The following is a 19,164-nucleotide window of genomic DNA, read 5'->3' on the forward strand; positions in this document are numbered from 1 at the left end:
TGTGAGGTAAATGTAATTTTACTTGAAGAACTAAAATAAAAACACAATATATAAGTGTTAACTTTACAACAACTTTTTATTAATTAATTTTCTCTTGATGTACAGTTGCAAATGGCACATAAAGATCATAAAATACAAATGACGTTTAAAAAAAAAAAAAAAAATTTCACACCTTAGGATATCTCATCCCACTGAGCAAGGCACAGACACATCATCTCTTCCTTCAACACATTCACATGGAAAAGCTTTAGCCGAAAATGTGCAAATCAACATTATATCAATATTAAGCTTGTTACATTAAAAACACTGTTGTTCCTGTAGTGGAAACAATGCAGTCTTGGCAGAATACAATCATGAAAACAAACATGGCCACAAACACCACATATAACAATTTGACAAACAAATCGTGTGCTTGATTTGCTTTTGACTCACTCATGTGCGTGTGTGTGAGTTTTGTTCCTTTGGAAATTAGAGCCTCTCCAAAGTGAACAGGGATATTTCTAACATTTTCTGAGCCACATTGGTGCTATTTAAAACCTGGCCTCATTACAGAAGTCAGTTCACTCTAAAAATGCTTTTTGGATCACGGGCAGGAACAAACTTTATGCCCAAAGGCTCAACAAATGACACAGGTCTGTATACCCATTTTGCATAAGCAAATTATTGACTATTATGTAATACTACACTTATATACTGAATTTCCTAGAAACCACTGTTATGATAAGTGAAATGAGGTTACTAGGTAACAGAGAAACCCTGCATAAGCCTATGCCTCTGAATTCAACTGCTTAGTTTAGTTGCTATTTTTGCATGATTTCATGTCAGCTTTTCACCTCATTGTCATATCAATATGTTATATATGTTAATCATTGAGACAAATGAACCAAGCACATCATATCCATTGCAGAATACCAAGTTTGTCTGATTATATCAATTGATATCAATTTGTGCTTCTCTTACTTAAAGGCATAGTACACCCATAAATGAAATTTCTGTCATCATTTCCTCACCCTGATGTTGTTCCAATCCCTTATGACTATCTTTCTACTGTAGAACACAAAAGGAGATGTAAGGCAGAATATTAACCTCAGTCACCATTCACTTTTATTGCATCTTTTTTTCCTCCAAAGTAAAAGGTGACTGGGGCTAACATTCTGCCTAACATCTTCTTTTGTGTATCAAGGGAGAAAGAAAGTCATATGGGTTTGGAAAAACATGAAAGTGAGTAAATAATGACATATTTTTATTTTGGGGTGAACTACCCCTTTAAGGTTTTTGTGCATTTGTTTGTTTGTAATGAATTATGCAAAAAAAAAAAAAAAAAAAAAAAAGTCTACTCTATTCTTTCCTCTCTATTGTGTTTTTGCCATTAGATTATTTAGAATTATTTTATTATGTTGTGTGATGTATATGTTATTAGCTTGTGCTTTATGCCTATGTTTAAGGACAGGTTTAAAGAACACACATTGTTTGTGTTTATGTGTGAAGATTTATTAAGGTGGGTGCCACTGTTTCTCAGTATTCCCACAGTGTTGCTTCAGCAATGCCCTGGCCACTGGCTTTGAGCACACCGGCATGGTCTCCCTTTAGATACTTGCCCTCCTTTGTCTTAATGGCCACTTTATTATAATCACAAAACTCAAAGTGGAAAAAGACAGGTGCACCACTACTGCTAACCACAGACCCATCTGCCTCCACTGTCCAATACTTTCCCACTGCATCTGCAAACAGAAATAAAAGAGAAATAGTAAATAATGGCGAAGGTGGATGCATATCATCAAACTACCTCATAATAGATCACAACAGTCTGGTTCCGTAAGTAAAAATACCATTTCTTTTTTTTTTCAATAGATTGAATAGATTTTTAATGATAACTTATAATAAAACAGTCCTAACAAGAGCTTTAAGTTTGTTAATCAATGGCATATGCTTCTGCTGAAGACTTCAGTCCGCGTTTTTAATAGTGGAATGTCTTGCGAAAAACTTCCCCTCAAGGGAAACAATCCACCAATCAGAGAATCGCAGCCAACAAAGCGCACCAAAAGAGCTCTGCAGCGACCCTCCACTTGTAAATGATGGACTCCAATCGGTCTCCCTAGACTCTCAAACTACTTATAGCCTATACTTGCATATATGTAAATATTTTGCAACAAAATTAAAAACATACTGTTTATATACTTATAATCAGCAACTTTAAATCAATAGGTTTGTATTTTTCCATTGTTTGTCATTTAATTACATCATTTGCAGTGCTTCATGGGATTGTAGTTCATTCAAGAGATAGACCGATACATCAGCTTTACCGATAAATCGTGCCGATAGTTGCTTTTTGGAACTATCGTTTATCAGTAGAAATCTATGCCAATAGTGGTCGATTGTAGGGATGTTCCAATATAATTTTTTTTAGATCGAGTACGAGTACCTGTCATGCATTCCATGTTTTTGTGCTTAGACGTTTATTTTGAAATTCTTGTTTAGTTCCCTGTTCCTGTTTCCTGTTAGTTTTGTAGTCCTTTGTAGTTTCCTTTCATGATTGGTTTTCCCTTGATTGTTTTCCCCAGGTGTTCCTCGTTCCCTTGTTTGCCCTTGTGTATTTAAGCCCTCGTTTCCCCTGGTTTCTTTGTCAGTCTTCACATGTGTTGTCATGTTCTGTGCCTGGTTCCCTGTGTTTTGTTTCCTTTTATTCTGAGTTACCTTGTTCATATTTGTTTTATTAAAAGCTGCGTTTAGATCTTCATTCCTCGTCTGCCTCGTCACATTACCGATACTTCATTTTTGGTACTCTGCGATACCGAGTCCATTACCATATTAACAGTTTATATCAATTTTATCAACAAAATAGTGTTTATATAACTGAATTCATTAACTTTAATCAAATGAAAATATAACAATTAATTTTCAACATAATATTGTATTATTTTAATATTGCATTGGAGTTATGTTTAATCAAGTAAAGTGCTGCATAACAGAGCATCACATATGTGAGATATTGCTTAAATATAATACAATTACTATTGATTTATTATTATTATTATTAGTAGTAGTAGTAGTAGTAGTAATACAGTGAATATTACATAACTTTACAGTAGTAATATATTTCTGTCATACTTTTTTTATTTAAATGTAGCTTTTATTTTGACAGAGCTTTTATTTTGAAGTGTTTCTGTGTTATGATGGTAGCTTTTCAGTCAAGAAAATCTGGTCGCTACATGACTCAAAATTATTATCAAACCGCAAAAGGCTGCTATTTAATTAATTAAGTATGTACTCTGTTTGTGCCTTGTGCTACAATGTGAATTTGCTCTACAAACAGAGTGATCGATGCTCATGATGGTGTTTTCTCTGTATGAGCCAAGGTGGAGCTTTAACAGGTACGTGCAGATGGCGTCAGCACAACACTGTCTCCACACATTCACAAGTGCTCTCATTTGAAGCACAAAGCACATGCACACTATATATTTATCTCATTAAATCGCAGCCTTTGCCGTTTAATAATCACACTAGGACATAACATGATTTAATTTGTGTGCTGAATGTTTACGTAATGACATTCATCCTTCAGATGGTATCAGTTCTTGATATCGTTACAATTTGTAATGTTGTTCACATTAGAGCTGGTTGGTTTGGTTCATGGCTTCAAACTCTGTTATGAAGGATTTTATTAAAATTCCTATGGAAAAACTGAATGGGAAAAATACTTCCGGAACCAAGATGGCTGAAAAAGTGGATGTACTGCTGGATTGTTTATTTCTGTATCCTACCACCCATCATTATATAACAGACAGTTACAAACGTAGTGCTAGGAGAATAACTCACCTTTGAGGCTGTAAGCATTTTTGTTGTACTCTAATTGAAAGACATCATAGGATGAGCGGTTGGAATCAAGAGTCCCGGTTCCTTGTTTGCGGCAACCTATAAAGCCGTGTTCACCACGCAACACTATCAATGGCCTATTGATGAGCTTCAACACAAACTCCTCTTGCTCGCCTGTAAAACATGACAACACCAGACAGAGCATACAAAAGCTGCTTGTTTCCATACAATGAAAGTGTATGGTGAAGAGGGCAGTCTAGCGCCAAATATGATGAAAAGCACTATAAAAGTAGTCCACATGGCTCATACTTCAAAGTAACTTTCAAGTCTTCTGAAGCCATACAACAACTTTGTGTGAGGAAAAATAAAAATGGAAGCTTTAAAATGTCATTCATACTTGCTTACATTTAAATATGGGGCGTCCTATCCTATAAAAATTCCTATCCTAGTTTAATTTGAAAAGACTATAAGAAAGACATTTATAGGTTGATTTTCCCCCAAAAGTGTTAACACTGTGGCACTCAGCTAATGGAGTGAGTTAGGGGCAGGACTATCTGTTGGTTTGACCAATGGCAGCTTTTCACAAACCTGCAGAGTCCACAGCAGCTGCCAGTTGGCCATTCTTCTTGGCTGCCAGGTATTTACCATTACTGGCCTTCAATGCAACTTTTGACCCTTTCCACTCAAGGTCAAAGAAACAACTGGGTGACCTGGGATAAACAGTCAAAACAGTGTCTTAAAAGAACAATTTAATGAGGAATGTTGGATTATGAATTGTTTTCTAACTAAATAAGTAAGCAGATAGCCATGATCAGTTTTAGACTTACAAATGTTTAATACACTGTAAAAATGTATAGCCTGCAAATGTTACATTAACTAAGGATCTATTTCTACTTGATAAACTGTTAAAATGACTGTTTAACAGTTATAATATTTGGTTTAGTACTTTCTGAAAGTACATATAAAAAATATTCTTTGACATGTCTGAATCAACCTGACTACATTAAGATAACTATTGTAGGTTACCACTTTTTACAGTGTAAAAAATATGCCTCTTGACTTTTTAATAAGTTTAACTCTGCAAACAGTCTCACCACTAATAGCTTTGTCAACATGCCTTTCAGATACATACTGGCTTATCCACTTCCCTGCCCTGTGCTTACTCATGTCCTATTGGTGAAACCTTTTTTTACACTTAGTTAAGTATAGGTAACTGTTCTTACTTGGTGAAGGCGGTGCACTGGACCGCTCCATTTGGGGTGAGGCTCCAATACTTCCCACTGCACGATCGAAAAGCACAACGCTTTGTCTCTCTATCCATCTCCATCTGAAACACCTCCTGATCTGACTCCTCATCCTGATTGGCTGATAAATCCACCCCTAAAAAACAAAAATCCATCAGAATGTGTTTGTGTTGACAGACTGTGACAGTGAAGTTAATCAGTTTAGAAGGTTTCACAAAGACTCTCCTCCACACTCACATATGGTTTTGATTTTCATAAATCTGTAGGTGTAAAAACAAATGAACAGGCAAAAGGAAAGGAGCAGGAAACAGGAAGCACAAGATGTGAAGTGAGAAAAAGAAGGGAAGAGTGGAGACTGAGACTTGAAAATGAGAGAAGAGCAAAGTGAAGCAGGATAGAGGCTTTCTGATGGAGGAAAGATAATGTTGATATAAATTTTGTATGGTTCTGGGTTTTTTTGTTTGTTTGTTTGTTTGTTTTTTTGCAGTATATATTGATCTTATTTGATATATTATTTATGAAAAAATTCCTTTGTTAGTTCATAATGCATTAACTAACATTCATTTTAATTTAAAAAATGTTGGGTAGCTTGTTTACCCAATACATTGGGTTATAAAATAAAGACTTTTTCCTCCAAAACGTTGCTATAATTATCCTCTTCCTATTATTATTATTATTATTACTAATAATAATAATAATAATAAAATAATGCTACTACTTCTACTCCCATTATAATTTACATTATTATTTATATAAGGGTTAATAATGCTCTGTTTTCAAAATACAAATTACCAAATGTTTATTTAAATATTAAAACATTTAACATATATTTTACAGAATTTATTGATCTTGGTTAATCTTATTTTATGAAAATAATCTTTTTTTCATTGTCAGTTCATAATGCATTAGCTAATGTTAACATTTACTAATTATAATAAAACACACACACACACACACACACACACACACACACACACATATATATATATATATATATATATATATATATATATATATATATATATATATATATATATAAAACCAAGATTAATAAGTGCTGTATTGATAGTTTATGTTAACTAAGGTAATTAACGTTAACAAATGCAACCTTACTATAAAGTGTTCCTATAACTTCTGCATTAAAATTAAAATTATGCTTTTTTCATGCATATAAAAACAACACGTGGGAACTCTGAAGGAATTTGCTTAAATTTTAGTTTGCTTTACTATCATTACTGTACATTCGCATAAATATGGTCTATATCTGAAATCTTGGACAATTAAAAGTAATCTATTATTATTAATTACATTGTTATAAATATATACATTTAATTATTTTTATATATTTTACATATCTTACAGAATTTTTTAACTAAATTATGACTCATATTAATCATAAAAATTAATGGTTTTAAAATGAAATCATACCCTGGCGAGTAGAAACGTTTCTTTCGTTGCTTGCAGTGAGCACCACTTGCCCGTGACTTTGCTCGAGGACAAAAAGCTCATCTTTGCCGACTCGCGCGCTCTTGCCGGATTTCAAGGTCCCGGTTGGACCCGTGGGAGCGATGTACTTGCCAGTGGCATCCCGAAAAGCGACCTTACCCGCCCGAAATTCCAGCGTAAAGCCGGTGCCGGTGTCGGGTTTGGCTACCAGTGCACCGCTGCACGTGAGGAAGCGGTTGTCAGCGGTCTGCAGATGGTAGCGGTGATCCAGGTACACGAGCGTGAGCAGCGAATCAACACCCCATGGCACGTCCCGGTCCACGGCGAGTTCGTTCCTCTTAGCGCACAGGTGCGCGTACCGCTTTCGCGCGATGCTGTACACGTTCACCTGAGGATGGACCGCCAGATGCACGTTCCATTTCTCCGCAGGAGAGATGCTTTGCGCAAAGCACACGATCCGGTCCTCGGTGCCGCCCAGGTAGCGCGCGTGGGGCTCGGACTGCAGGGACCACCGGCCGTCATCGTGAGCGATCACTAGGAATCGACAATCCGGATCTGGTTGCTCTCTGTCGGCGGTCACGTTGCCATCCTTGTCGGTGGCGAGGTATCTTCCCAGGTGGCTTTTGATGAACACGGCATTGGAGTCTCCGTGATCTCCAGACTGCTCCAGGGTCCACACTTGCTTTTTCTTCATGGATGTCGCAGAGGCGTTGATTTTAAAACCGAATGTCTCCGCTGTGAGGTATTTGTTATTAGCGTTTATAAGGCCGAAACGAATCACCAAAGTCTCGCCTAATCCTTCAGAAGACATTGTTGAGCTGTTTAGGTGTTACGGTTCGGTGTGAATCGGTGACCAGCGGTTTTGGGTGTGACAAGTGATACACGATGGCGCGCCAATGTGTGTGTGTATGAGAGAGAGAGAGAGAGAGAGAGAGAGAGAGAGGGGGGGGGGGGGGGGGTTGCTTTTGATGTTGATAGGTTTTTGTGTAAACTTTTTACTTACACTTAGAGGCACACAATGCGTTTGGATAACAATGCGTCTGTGTGCACCACATGATTTCGCATATAGTAAAATGAAGACACTGGAACCGTTACACGTCTGCACTGCTGTTGCTATGGGAAGATTATAGCCCAGGCTGGCTGAAATTGCCTAATGCTACCCTTACACTGTTGCTCAGACATTATTATTATTATTATTTTATTAATTATTTGTATTAAGTATTAAGAATAATTGAATTGAAAGGAAATTTGTTTTGGTCTCCACACTATAGTAAAAATTTGCAGAAGTTACCTGAAATAACTATTTCTACCTGACCCTTAAAAATGAATTGCTGGTTCAGTCATACACTGTAAAAAAAAACAAAAAAAAAACAGTTATATTTATGGTAAAATACTGGCAGCTGTGGTTGCCAGAAATTTACTGTAAAAATACGGTGACGCTATATTTTACAGTTCACTACCGTTTATATTATTAAATGACAAACGTAATATTATCTGATTATCTGAAACTATAAAAGTCTGCTTTTCACTTAAAAATGTATTGTTAATCACTGTAATAACTACAAAAGGCCACATGATGACTTAAATTTCATCAAGAGTGGCTCTTCCCGGAGCTATAATTAATACAGAGATATAACACAGAACACTCTAATGTACATAAATGATAATAAAAATAAATAGAAATACCCAGTAAAACATCACACTGCAATAAAAATATGTAACAGTACTATACATATATATAGACATAAAACATTGACAGAATGCCTGTATAAAGCATTTTCATACAAACCCATCAAATACTTAAATGGAAAAACCTAAAAATAAATAGGCCTAGATAAATTTCTCAGAATATCTGTTACTTAACTGAGAAAAAAAAAAAAGAAAAATAAAAGTGCTTCAGTGCTAAATGAACTGCTTTTATTTACTTCCAAAAAAATAAAAAATATTGAACAATACTGAATCAACCTGAATTCATTAGGTTACACCAAAAAAAAAAAAAAAAAAAAAACTAATTTTGAGGGTTAGATCAGGTAGAAAATAGCTCCTTAAGTTAATAATCGCAGGTTACCACTTTTTACAGTGCAGCTTGAATATTTTACACTATGTTATATCCTATAAACAACCTACCTTATTGTGGCATGGGGGGCGTTGTCATGTGTAGGTCTGCGGGAGAGAGAGAGAGCAGTAAGGCTCATCACCTGGTTCATAATTATCTCTAACACCTGTCTCTCATTATAGTGATGGTGGAGGGAGACTTTAAAGGTACACAGAGCTTCAGAGAGAGAGAGAGAGAGAGAGAGAGAGAGAGAGAGACTGACCAGAAAGCCACAGCAGTCAGAGCTTCTGGGAGAATGTTACCTTTATGTTGACAATGACGGTTACCGTCGTATGTATGTGTGTGTGTGAAAAACTACAAATTAAAATAACTGACCTTGAATCTGATTTGCTGTCTCCTGACTCCTCCATTGCCCAAACAAAGAGCTTTTCTACAGTGGTGCCGAGAACCTGGCTTTGGAGGAGAACGCTGCTATGGAGTCTTCACCGCTGGGCGAAGTCTTCAAGACCCTCACCGGTATCCAGCAGTCCCAACATCAGGCCCTCATGGAGGTACACCGGGAGCAGGAACATCACTTCCAAGTCCTGCTCCAGGCCCAAGTGGAGGACCGGCAGGTGCTCCGGAGCCTGATCGCCAGGGAGGGGGCTGGCGCTGCAACCTCCTCGGAGCCCGGCCCACCGGTGGCTTTTACAAAAATGGGGCCAAATGACGATCTGGAGGCCTTCCTCGACCTCTTTGAGAAAACCGCGGAGGTTTGGAGGTGGCCTCCCGATCAGTGGGCGGCCCGCCTGTTACCCCTTCTCTCCGGGGAGGCGCAGATGGCGGCACAACAACTCCCCGCCATCAGCCTCCTGGATTACAGTCACCTTAGGAAGGCCATCCAGCAATGGGTTGGTCGGACCCCGGAGCAGAGTCAGCAGCTCTCCTGCTCATTGAGCTTCAGGAAGGACGGCCGCCCGTTCGCTTTTGCACAGCAGCTCCGTGACGCCTGCCGGAAATGGCTGCTGTTGGGGGGAACCTGTGGCGTCGTGGACGTTGTCGATCTGGTAGTACTGGAGCAGTTCGTCTCCCAACTTCCCCGAGGCATGTCCGAATTGGTCCAGGGCCACCGCCCGGCGTCGCTGGAGGAAGCCGTCCAGCTGGCAGAGGACTACATGGCAACGTTCCCAGGAGGCAGCGAAGCAGTCTCTTCTCTCTCTTCTCTCTCTCCACCCCCTATGCCTCATGTTCCCTCCACTCCCCCCGTTCCCCTCACTCCTGCCCAGTTCTGACTCCTCAGAGGTAGGGAGCCCAGCCCAAACCCTGCCACTGGTCCAGAGGAACCTTCCCCTTGTCTGTCTCTCCTACCCCCACTGTCTCCCTCTGCTATCCTCTCCGGGTTGGCGAGACCACCCCCACGAGTGCAGAAGGAAGACCAGGGCCGGTCTGCTGGAGCTGCGGGGAAACCGGACACAGCCAGGAGTGGTGTCCAGTAATGGAGGTGGGGACACTGGTCCGGATCCCCGACGCTCCACAGGCTGCCCCTGATCGGGCAGGGGCATATCGGATACCGGTAAGAGTAAAAGGGGATACACATCAAGCTTTGGTGGATACAGGTTGTTCAAACCCGATCCACCAACGCTTGGTGCAAGACGGGCATTGGATAAAAATAAACTGGTGAGGGTGAGGTGTGTGCATGGTGACATTCACAGGTATCCGGTGGTTGCCATTGAGATACGATTCAGGGGAAAAAGGCATAGAGTCGAGGCCACGGTTAATTCCCGGCTCACCCATCCACTAATTCTGGGAACCAATTGGCCCAGTTTTAAAAATCTATTGAGGGTAATATGTGTGGATGGGTCCTGCAAAGTAGTGGCGCGGGGTGTGACATGTGATACTATGGCTGGGGAGGCGGTGCCAGGGCCGTCAACGTCGGCTCCGCATCAGGATGACGCAGACAAGGGAATTCCCGTTCTCAGGGGCTTCCCTGAGGGGTATTTCCCTCTGGAGCAGTCGCGTGACGAGTCCCTCAAGCACGCCTTCGACCAAGTGAAAGTAATTGATGGTCAACAGCTCCAGCCCGGTGTTGCGCTTACATACCCGTACTTTTCTATTATCAAAGAGCGGTTGTATCGAGTGACGCAGGACACTCAAACCAAAGGAGAATACAACTCAGCTGCCATTGGTATCTGGCTCTCCAGATCTTTAAATTCAAGGTGGTCCACAGACCGGGGGCGCAGATGGTTGTGGCTGACTTTCTCTCCAGAAATTGGGGGGGGGGGGGAGTAGGCAGGCCGGATGTTGCCCCGGCCTGAGTCAGCGGTGGGGGCATGTGGCATGGAGGGCATGGTCATGTGTCGGTCTGCGGGAGAGAGAGAGCGGTAAGGCTCGTCACCTGGTTCATAATTATTTCTAACACCTGTCTCCCATTATAGTGATGGCAGAGGAGACTTAAAAGGCATGCCAGAGCTTCAGAGAGAGAGAGAGTGACCAGAAATCCACAGCAGTCAGAGCTTCTGGGAGAGTGTTACCTTTATGTTGACAATGATGGTTATCGTCGTATGTATATGTGTGTGTGTGTGTGAAAAACTGTAAATTAAAATAACTGACCTTGAATCTGCTTCGCTGTCTCCTTACTCCTCCATTGCCCGAACAAAGAGCTTTTCTACACTTATATTTAGTTCCTTTAAAGTATTTCTTATATACTGTCTACAAGAGGTAAACAGCTTTTCGTGTTTGCAGGGTATGAGTCTGATAGTGTATTTTGTGCTTGCCTGAGAATAGACTGCTTAACTGAAAACATTTATAACATTGAATACAGCTTAAAAAAGAAATGTTTATAGATGTCCACTCATTCATTTCCTCTGTTCAGCTGAAAATGTTGAAGTCTATGGAAAGGATGAAGGAAGCAGGAACTTGCATAGGTTATTTTTGGGGCAAGTAGCAGCTTTCCTCCCCCTTGTAGGACAGGATATTGATTGAGTCCTTTGTGCTCTGATGACCAATAGAAATTAAATCTCTTCACTCATTCTTTCATTCACTCTTCTGAACATGAATACAAATACACTTATGCATCAAGGGGCATTCAAGAGGTACACTTATTGATCGCATTAAAGGCTTATTTATTATTGATGTGTTATTATTTATTTAAAAGTCATGTTTGGTGTCACTATGAATGTTTTTTTAAATGTTTTTTAAATGTTTAATTTTTTTTTTTTTTTTTTTTTTAAGTCACCACAGATATGGGATTTTTGATGGCCAATAGACCTCATTATGCAAACAGCACACTGGGTATCAATAACTTTTTTTATTTTAACAGATAATCCTAGATGATTCAGGTAACAAACAAAAGCAACATTTAAAAGTGCACAAATCCGCAGCTATACATACACAATACGCAGTTATAAAATAGTGTAAAATAGGCAAAAAATGCAGGCAATGATAAATGGGAAAGTTTATGCAGTATGAATATGTACTATGTTTTTTTCTTATTTGCTTAAAGTAAAAAAAAAAAACAAAACAAAAAAAAAAAAAGTTTTGATACTATATTTTACCTTGCATTTTACCTAACTCTTCAGTGAACAAACCTTTTCCAATAAAGAGATTTAAAAATAAAGAGAATAAAGTTAATCCAAAAAATGAAAGTCTCTCATCATTTACTCACCCTCATGCCTTCCCAGATGTGTGTGACTTTCTTTCTTCTGCAGAGCACAAACAGAGGTTTTTAGAAGAATATGTTAGCTCTGGTGGTCCTTACAATGCGTGTGAATGCACAGACCTTTGAAGGTCCAAAAATCACATAAAGCCCACTAAAAAGTAATCCATACGACTCCAGTGATTTAATCCATATCTTCTCAAGTGATATGTTAAGAGTGGGAGAGAAACAAATCAATATTTAAGTCCTTTTTTACTACAAATATCCACTTTCACTTTAACATTCTTTCAAATTTTGAAAGTGAAAGTGGAGATTTCTGGGACGGCATGAGGGTTAATAAATTATGAGAGAATTTTCTTTTTTTGGGTGAACTATCCCTAGGGGCAGATTATGAATAGTGAGGGCCCTGGGGCCAATTTTCTTTTAAAGGTGTGATCTACGCAATCTATTTTCATTGAATTAAGTCTCTTTTTTTATTATTATTATTTATTTTTATTTAAGTCTCTTTTAATGCCTGTTCTGTTATTTACAGTCAGATTAATTCAAACACACAGCACTGATGTGGTAAAGAAACCGCTCAACCGAAACACATTTGCTGAACAGCCACTGTGCTTAAAGAGACAGTACCATTTTAACGTTTGTTAAACATAACGTAAACTCAAAATTATGCATACAAAAAAACAAGCATGTAACAAAATGTGTGATAAATATGTAAATGTGCATATATTTAAAGGGGCAATAATACATTATGAAATATTTTAACCATCAAATACTTTAAATATTTAGGAATTTAACAAATAGACTCCTACAGAATCTATGCATGGGTTTGGTGAAACTTGGCAAAGAGTTCAGGCAGTTCTGGCTTGTGTTGTCATATCTTTTCTAACTCATCTGAATGATGGGGTGTGTTCCATTCAGAAGTGATCATCCCTATACCATATTTCATTCAAAGACTTTACCCTCCATTGTGAGAGCTTCGATGGGCTGAAAGGTGTGGGGCTCAAAAATAGTAGTCATTTGGAACGACCCTACAGCTTGGCTACCATTATTATTCTCCTTTCTTTTTCTTTCTTTCTTTCATTCTTTCTTTCTTACTGTAAGACCAGTAAATTTATTAACTTCAAGAATTTAAAACTATTTTAGACTTTCAGACAAGGTTTTGTCAAGTTTACTTGACAAACTTTACATATCTAGTTTAATCACTTTTGTCCCACACAAAATAAAATATCAATATCTTCTTTTTCCCAACCACCTAAGCCAAGTTCTTTTTTTCAATGTAGGGCAAACATGCAGTTATAGCAATAAATTGTATAATAAACATTTTTGTTCAACAGCCCTTTTATACAGAGAATAAAGCTTAACCATATAAAGCCTAACATATGAAATAATAATCAGAAAATTATATTTCTAAAACCTGTTTAAACCTTTTTTTTTCTTTAAAATAATTACATTTTAACCACATGTTGCTTGAATTCAATAAATACTCATTTTAAAATATCATTGATAATTTTACTTTATCAAAATCAGCAAAGTTTTCACATAAAAAAGATGAATGCATCAAAATATGAAGGTCGCTGTTTTTGGAAATTATATTACATGGACTTCTACTTCCAGAAGAGCATGAAAAGTTTCACCAGGAGACAGTAGACATCTCATAAACATAGTGATGATGATGTAGAGGCTTTAGAAAGTCATGTATCCACAGGGTTGGGAGGGTTACTTTTGAAATGTATTCCACTACAGATTACAGAATACATGCTGTAAAATGTAATTTGTAACATATTCCATTAGATTACTCAAGGTCAGTAATGTATTCTAAATACTTTGGATTACTTCTTCAGCACTGGCAGATTTTTTCACTTGTTTTAACTATAAAAACTCTGCAAGTACAGTAAGACAAAATACACATGTTAAAAATACATTTTCTGAAAAACCTAAATATCTTATGCAGTGTTGTTTCTAAAACAAGACTGATCAAATTGTTTTAAGGATTTTTAGATATTTTTACAGGAAAACAATACAAAAATTATTATCAAGAATATGATTTTTGCCCTAATATCAAAGATCTTACGAGAAAAAAAGGAATTATGATCCAACATGAATTTTCTTGAAAAAAAAAAATATGATCGTGCCTGGTAACATGTGCATGTAAATAGCATTTTAGCTTAGCGTAAAGCTGACAATTTACACAAGGTTTATTTTTATTTCTTCTGCTCCAAACTTACTGCAAACTTACTTCTCTGTCTGCTCGTATGAATGTAACACATCATAAGAAAGTGTTTCACCGCAGTTCAGATGCACTTTGGATCGCATCATTTATATGTATAAATATTTTCCATCTGAAAGGACTAAATATTAAATGCAACAAATGACAATAAAATGCAAAGTAATCTCTTCAGTAATCAAAATACTCTTTGAATGTAACTGTATTCTAAATACCAATGATTAAAAATTGTAACTGTAGTGGAATACAGTTACTTATATTTTATATTTTAAATACATAATCCCGTTACATGCATTTTGTTACTCCCCAACCCTGTGTATCAAATATGATATGTGTGACGTTATCCTCCTTATTTTTCAGCTAAACTAGGGCGCCGCCATTATCAACCTTGAATGTGGACCACTTCCATTATCAGCCACTTCCAGCTATTTTAGCGATATAAAAATACTACATTATGCTGCTTTATGTATATATATGTCATCATATTATTATCATTGATTAGGATTTTCATAAACTCACTGGTTTTGAATGCATGCTGCTTTAACTTTCTTTGCACCAAACTGCATCTTGTTTAATCCTGATGCATTTTATTTTGGAAAAGGTAATCTTTCTTTGTGACATGTGAAAAAAACAAAACAATGCATAAACAGGCTCCATTAACTCTCTTAATGAGCCAAACTCTTATGTTGCCAAAAGCATATATAACGCTGCAAGACCGATATAAGATTTTTTCTTTTTCAATGAATTGTAAAGAACTCAAAATAAAAGAAAAACACAATAATGAGTATGGTGTGGCTATTAAGAGTTGGTGAAGCAAATTTCCATACAAAGATGCTACAGTTTTTGCTACTTGTGAGCATGTTTTGTAAACATCAGCAGGACCACAAGTGATGCATTAGATACTAAACTCTGTGTTGCATCTCTCTCTTTGTCTAGAGACCTCAAGGAATGAAAATGATAAATATGGCAACATCTGGACTGCTTCATCCTTATAGTTTGTCAGGGTATTTGTGCCAATGATAAGACAGATATGCCAAGAAGATCTTTATAATGCTTGAAACTAAACCCATCTGTGTATCATGAAAGTATATCCATGCATAAAATCTTGAATGATATATGATTTTGTCAGTCACAGACTCAACAGCTCTCTCTGCTGATGATACTGAAGAAGTTCAAACTCCTCAATTGCAAACTCTCCCTCATGATGTCAATATAAAAACAATGCATATAATTTTAAATTACAGAATTTTTCATTTATTCTCTTATCTTTCTAAAACCAAATCATGAAATAAGGAAATAAAGCATGTCTAATTGCTGTTGTACAAAATGTTGCTTGTCCTAGTCTTATTGTCCTTCACACTAAATCTTGTCATTTTGAGCATGGGCAAGTGCTAAAATGGAGAATCTCATCAACAGGATGACATGCATTTGTGCAGGAGTCTGAAATTCGAAATTGAATCTTCTGTTTTTCAAAATGTGCATGTTCTGACACATGTACATTCCTGAAATGACAGGACAACCCTCTTTACCTTATTTAGAATGTAAAACCAGGGGCAGACTGGGAAGAGAATTCGGCCCTGGATTTTACATAGAAACCAGCCCAAAAGTTGTCAGATGATGGGGGTGTGTGTGGCCCAAAAGTTGTTAAGCAGGCAGTTGCGGCCCATTCGGCATAACGCAGCAGCCCATTTCAGCTTATCGCCGCCCATTCAGCCCCGTTTCGTGGCCGGCCCACCAGGATAAGTCCCTGTTCTCCCTATGGCTAGTCTGCCCCTGTGTAAAACTACTAAATGAGAGAACTCACCTGGTAAACAATCTGTTCATTATGTTGCATTTTTGTCTCAAAGTACTTTCTTAATGTGCATTCCCTGTCTTTTTGTTAGATTGTCCAGTTGTAGCCTTATTAGAGAACAACTAAATGCTGCTAGAGCAATCACTGAACTCTGAAATTCTCTAATGTGGCTTGAGTGGGACTGACTCAGCCATTACCATGCACAGACAATACCTGGGAAAAGTTTGAGGTTGCATAATGACTTCCATCATGTAGCCTACCTTTCTCACAAATCAATCACTCTGAATTCTCCTCCGTCAACCCCTGCCATTTTGGTTATATTTCCATATTTGGAGTTTACCTGTTCCTATTGCTTAGGTTGAGCAATATCCAACAGTCCATCCTATCAGATCTTTGCATGTGAGTGTGTTTACTACCTGTAAATTTTTCCATATAGGGTACTTCAGGTCTGATGGGTGGAGACAGTATATCAGTAAGCCAACTAGACAGTTATAATTTTATGATGTACTTCTGTCCTGCTATGTTGCATAAGGGCACAACTGTTTTACACAAGGACAAAAAAACCCTACTGTATAATACGCAATAATAAGCCAGAAAGACTCCCAATCACTCTTTCTAATTTCCGCTGTAAGGTGTCACATGACACAGTCTTGGCTTTCAAAGTGCTACACCATGTGACTCACCCTGAGATTTCCTTATAAGGAGATTGGCTGAATATCTCTTAAAGGGGCACAGTCACAGAACAAAGTGTCTCTGTAAACAAAGCAAAACGCAAAGGTTATCTCATTTCCTTTATACTGGGCAGTGTGACATGTTTGAACACTTTATATGGCAATACGGCATAATAAAAAGTTCACTCATTTCTGTTTGTTGTGGATGTTGGTGACCTCCATCTGAATATGCATGCCTCTATGTCAAAACAACTCAGTGTAATGAATTAAAAATCTAACTTACAATTCTAATCAAGTTTAGTTTCCAATAAGTTTGTGTTACACTTATTTCAAGAGTAACCGGAATTAAGATCCGCTTCCTTTATGTTTCCATTCCGTTACAGGCTAGTGTGTCTTACTCTCAGATTTGTCACATTGTGCTCTGCCTGTTAGACTTGTCCTCTTGTCTCTTTTCCTCTTCCTCTTTCTGTTTGAAACATCCTTATAAGGGCTTGAGTAATCTGCTTATGAAAGAAACAAGATGGAATCCAAAACTGATAAAACACCATCATAAACACATACATACGTAATTATTATTACTCTGAACAATGGAAGTAATGGACCCCCACACCCTATTTACTGTATCTCCTCCCTCAAGTACAGCTGATACTCACACACCCAGGATAGAGACTGTATGTCGTACCCATTCCCAACTTTAGGAATGAGTAGTGGATGCAGCACATTGTATATTTGATGAATTATGTGGGAATGGGCAGTAACTATGACTCATTCACCTCTGTGACTAAGCTTATCTAATGACTCAGTGAGTTACAGGTATGAAATTACACTGCTCATTCTCTGACATACACAGCTGAATCACCTGTTCGCCGTAAGAACCATAAATAGATACTCAAAAGTAGGCATGCACTTTTATGAAATTCTTTGGCTGATACCGATACCTATTTTAACATAAACCTACAATACTGATACTGATATTTTGCCACTTACCTAATTTAGAAATGCTTAAACATGTATAAAGAGGTACAAAAGCTTTTTTACTGTTCTAACAATAAATAATTTCCAATATATATAATTTACGATATCTCAGTAGTCAAAGTTTGTTGGTTTCACTCATCATGTAGCCTATAGGTAAATGCCCCTTTCACAACAGTCACGTCGGTTTATGCCATTTTTTCTGCATTAACGTGAGAACGAGAAAGAATAAACGTTCATGTTACAGCTCAATTTACGATATGTAACATCATTTGTCACTTCTTTTCTATAACTTCAGAATAGAAGTGGTTTAATGAAGTGATATGATAGATGTGGGTGAGAAACAGATCAATATTTAAGTCTTTTTTTACTAAAGTGAAAGACAATATTTAGATTTATGGTAGAAAAAGGACTTAAATACGTATCTGTTTCTAGGAATATGGTAAGAAATAATTAAAGATTTTATATTTCTTGGCTCACAGAAAAGTGAGAAATACACTGTCAGCTGTGAATTGAAAATGTTGTTTTGCAGCCTTGCTGCCTTTTAATTATAATAATGCATCTGACTCCATATATTAGTCAGTCAATTCAAGTTCTGCTTTAAATTGAATAAAATTACCTTGAAATATTTTCAGTTCTAAGTGTGGCTATGTGCTTACCTGATCAAATTCTTTTCCACAGCATTCTCAGAAAAGTCTGAAATAGTTAATTACAACAACAACAACAACAACAACAACAACAACAAACATATTCTCTCATGGGATGTGATGGTTTCCTTGACATTTTTTATATTTGTATACTGGCAAATTGGCATTCAGTGGAACCATAATGGTGGGAGCCAGGCAAAATCGGGTTGTCATTAAAAATCTCATTCATATTATTCATTATTGTTCAGGACAATGTGATGTCACATATAACTAATTATTTTCTTTCCAGTACATTTATTCAGCCATTTACTATTAATAAAAAGAAATACACAAACGGAAGGGCAGTGTCAGAAGGTGGATAAGATAACTATCCAATCAGAAGGCGTCGTCATGCTAGTGACATATAGACAACTTTCGTCCAATCATTTGAGGTCTTGTTATATCAACACGGGTAGGGAAAAAAATAACGCTGCTTTATTGCAGCAGGACAAACGTAATGACGTATTACGCAAACGCCGGCTTTACAGGAAGTGCACCAAAGAAAGGGCAGTTCATGCAAGCAGCATACCCTTGTTTTATCCACCTGATTTACTGAAGACTTGATTAGCAATATTATGCCAAAATTTTCAGTCTGGCACTGTTTTGAACAGAGGTGCAAACGGGTG

At 37.6% G+C, this 19,164-nt stretch overlaps 1 protein-coding gene across 1 annotated transcript; it reads right to left on the minus strand.

The window, feature by feature from the left end:
* Window positions 1–67: 67 nt before the first annotated feature.
* Window positions 68–7,400, minus strand: LOC127443507 (fascin-like). The gene is made up of 5 exons (XM_051702188.1): window positions 6,486–7,400; window positions 5,037–5,193; window positions 4,402–4,523; window positions 3,817–3,987; window positions 68–1,721 (listed from the first exon to the last, which is right to left on the minus strand). The coding sequence occupies exons 1-5, from the start codon at window positions 7,312–7,314 to the stop codon at window positions 1,516–1,518; spliced, it is 1,485 nt and encodes a 494-aa protein (XP_051558148.1). The 5' UTR covers window positions 7,315–7,400; the 3' UTR covers window positions 68–1,515.
* Window positions 7,401–19,164: the final 11,764 nt, after the last annotated feature.

Source organism: Myxocyprinus asiaticus, chromosome 7 (genome assembly GCF_019703515.2).
Source record: "Myxocyprinus asiaticus isolate MX2 ecotype Aquarium Trade chromosome 7, UBuf_Myxa_2, whole genome shotgun sequence".
Taxonomy (NCBI): Eukaryota; Metazoa; Chordata; class Actinopteri; order Cypriniformes; family Catostomidae; genus Myxocyprinus; species Myxocyprinus asiaticus.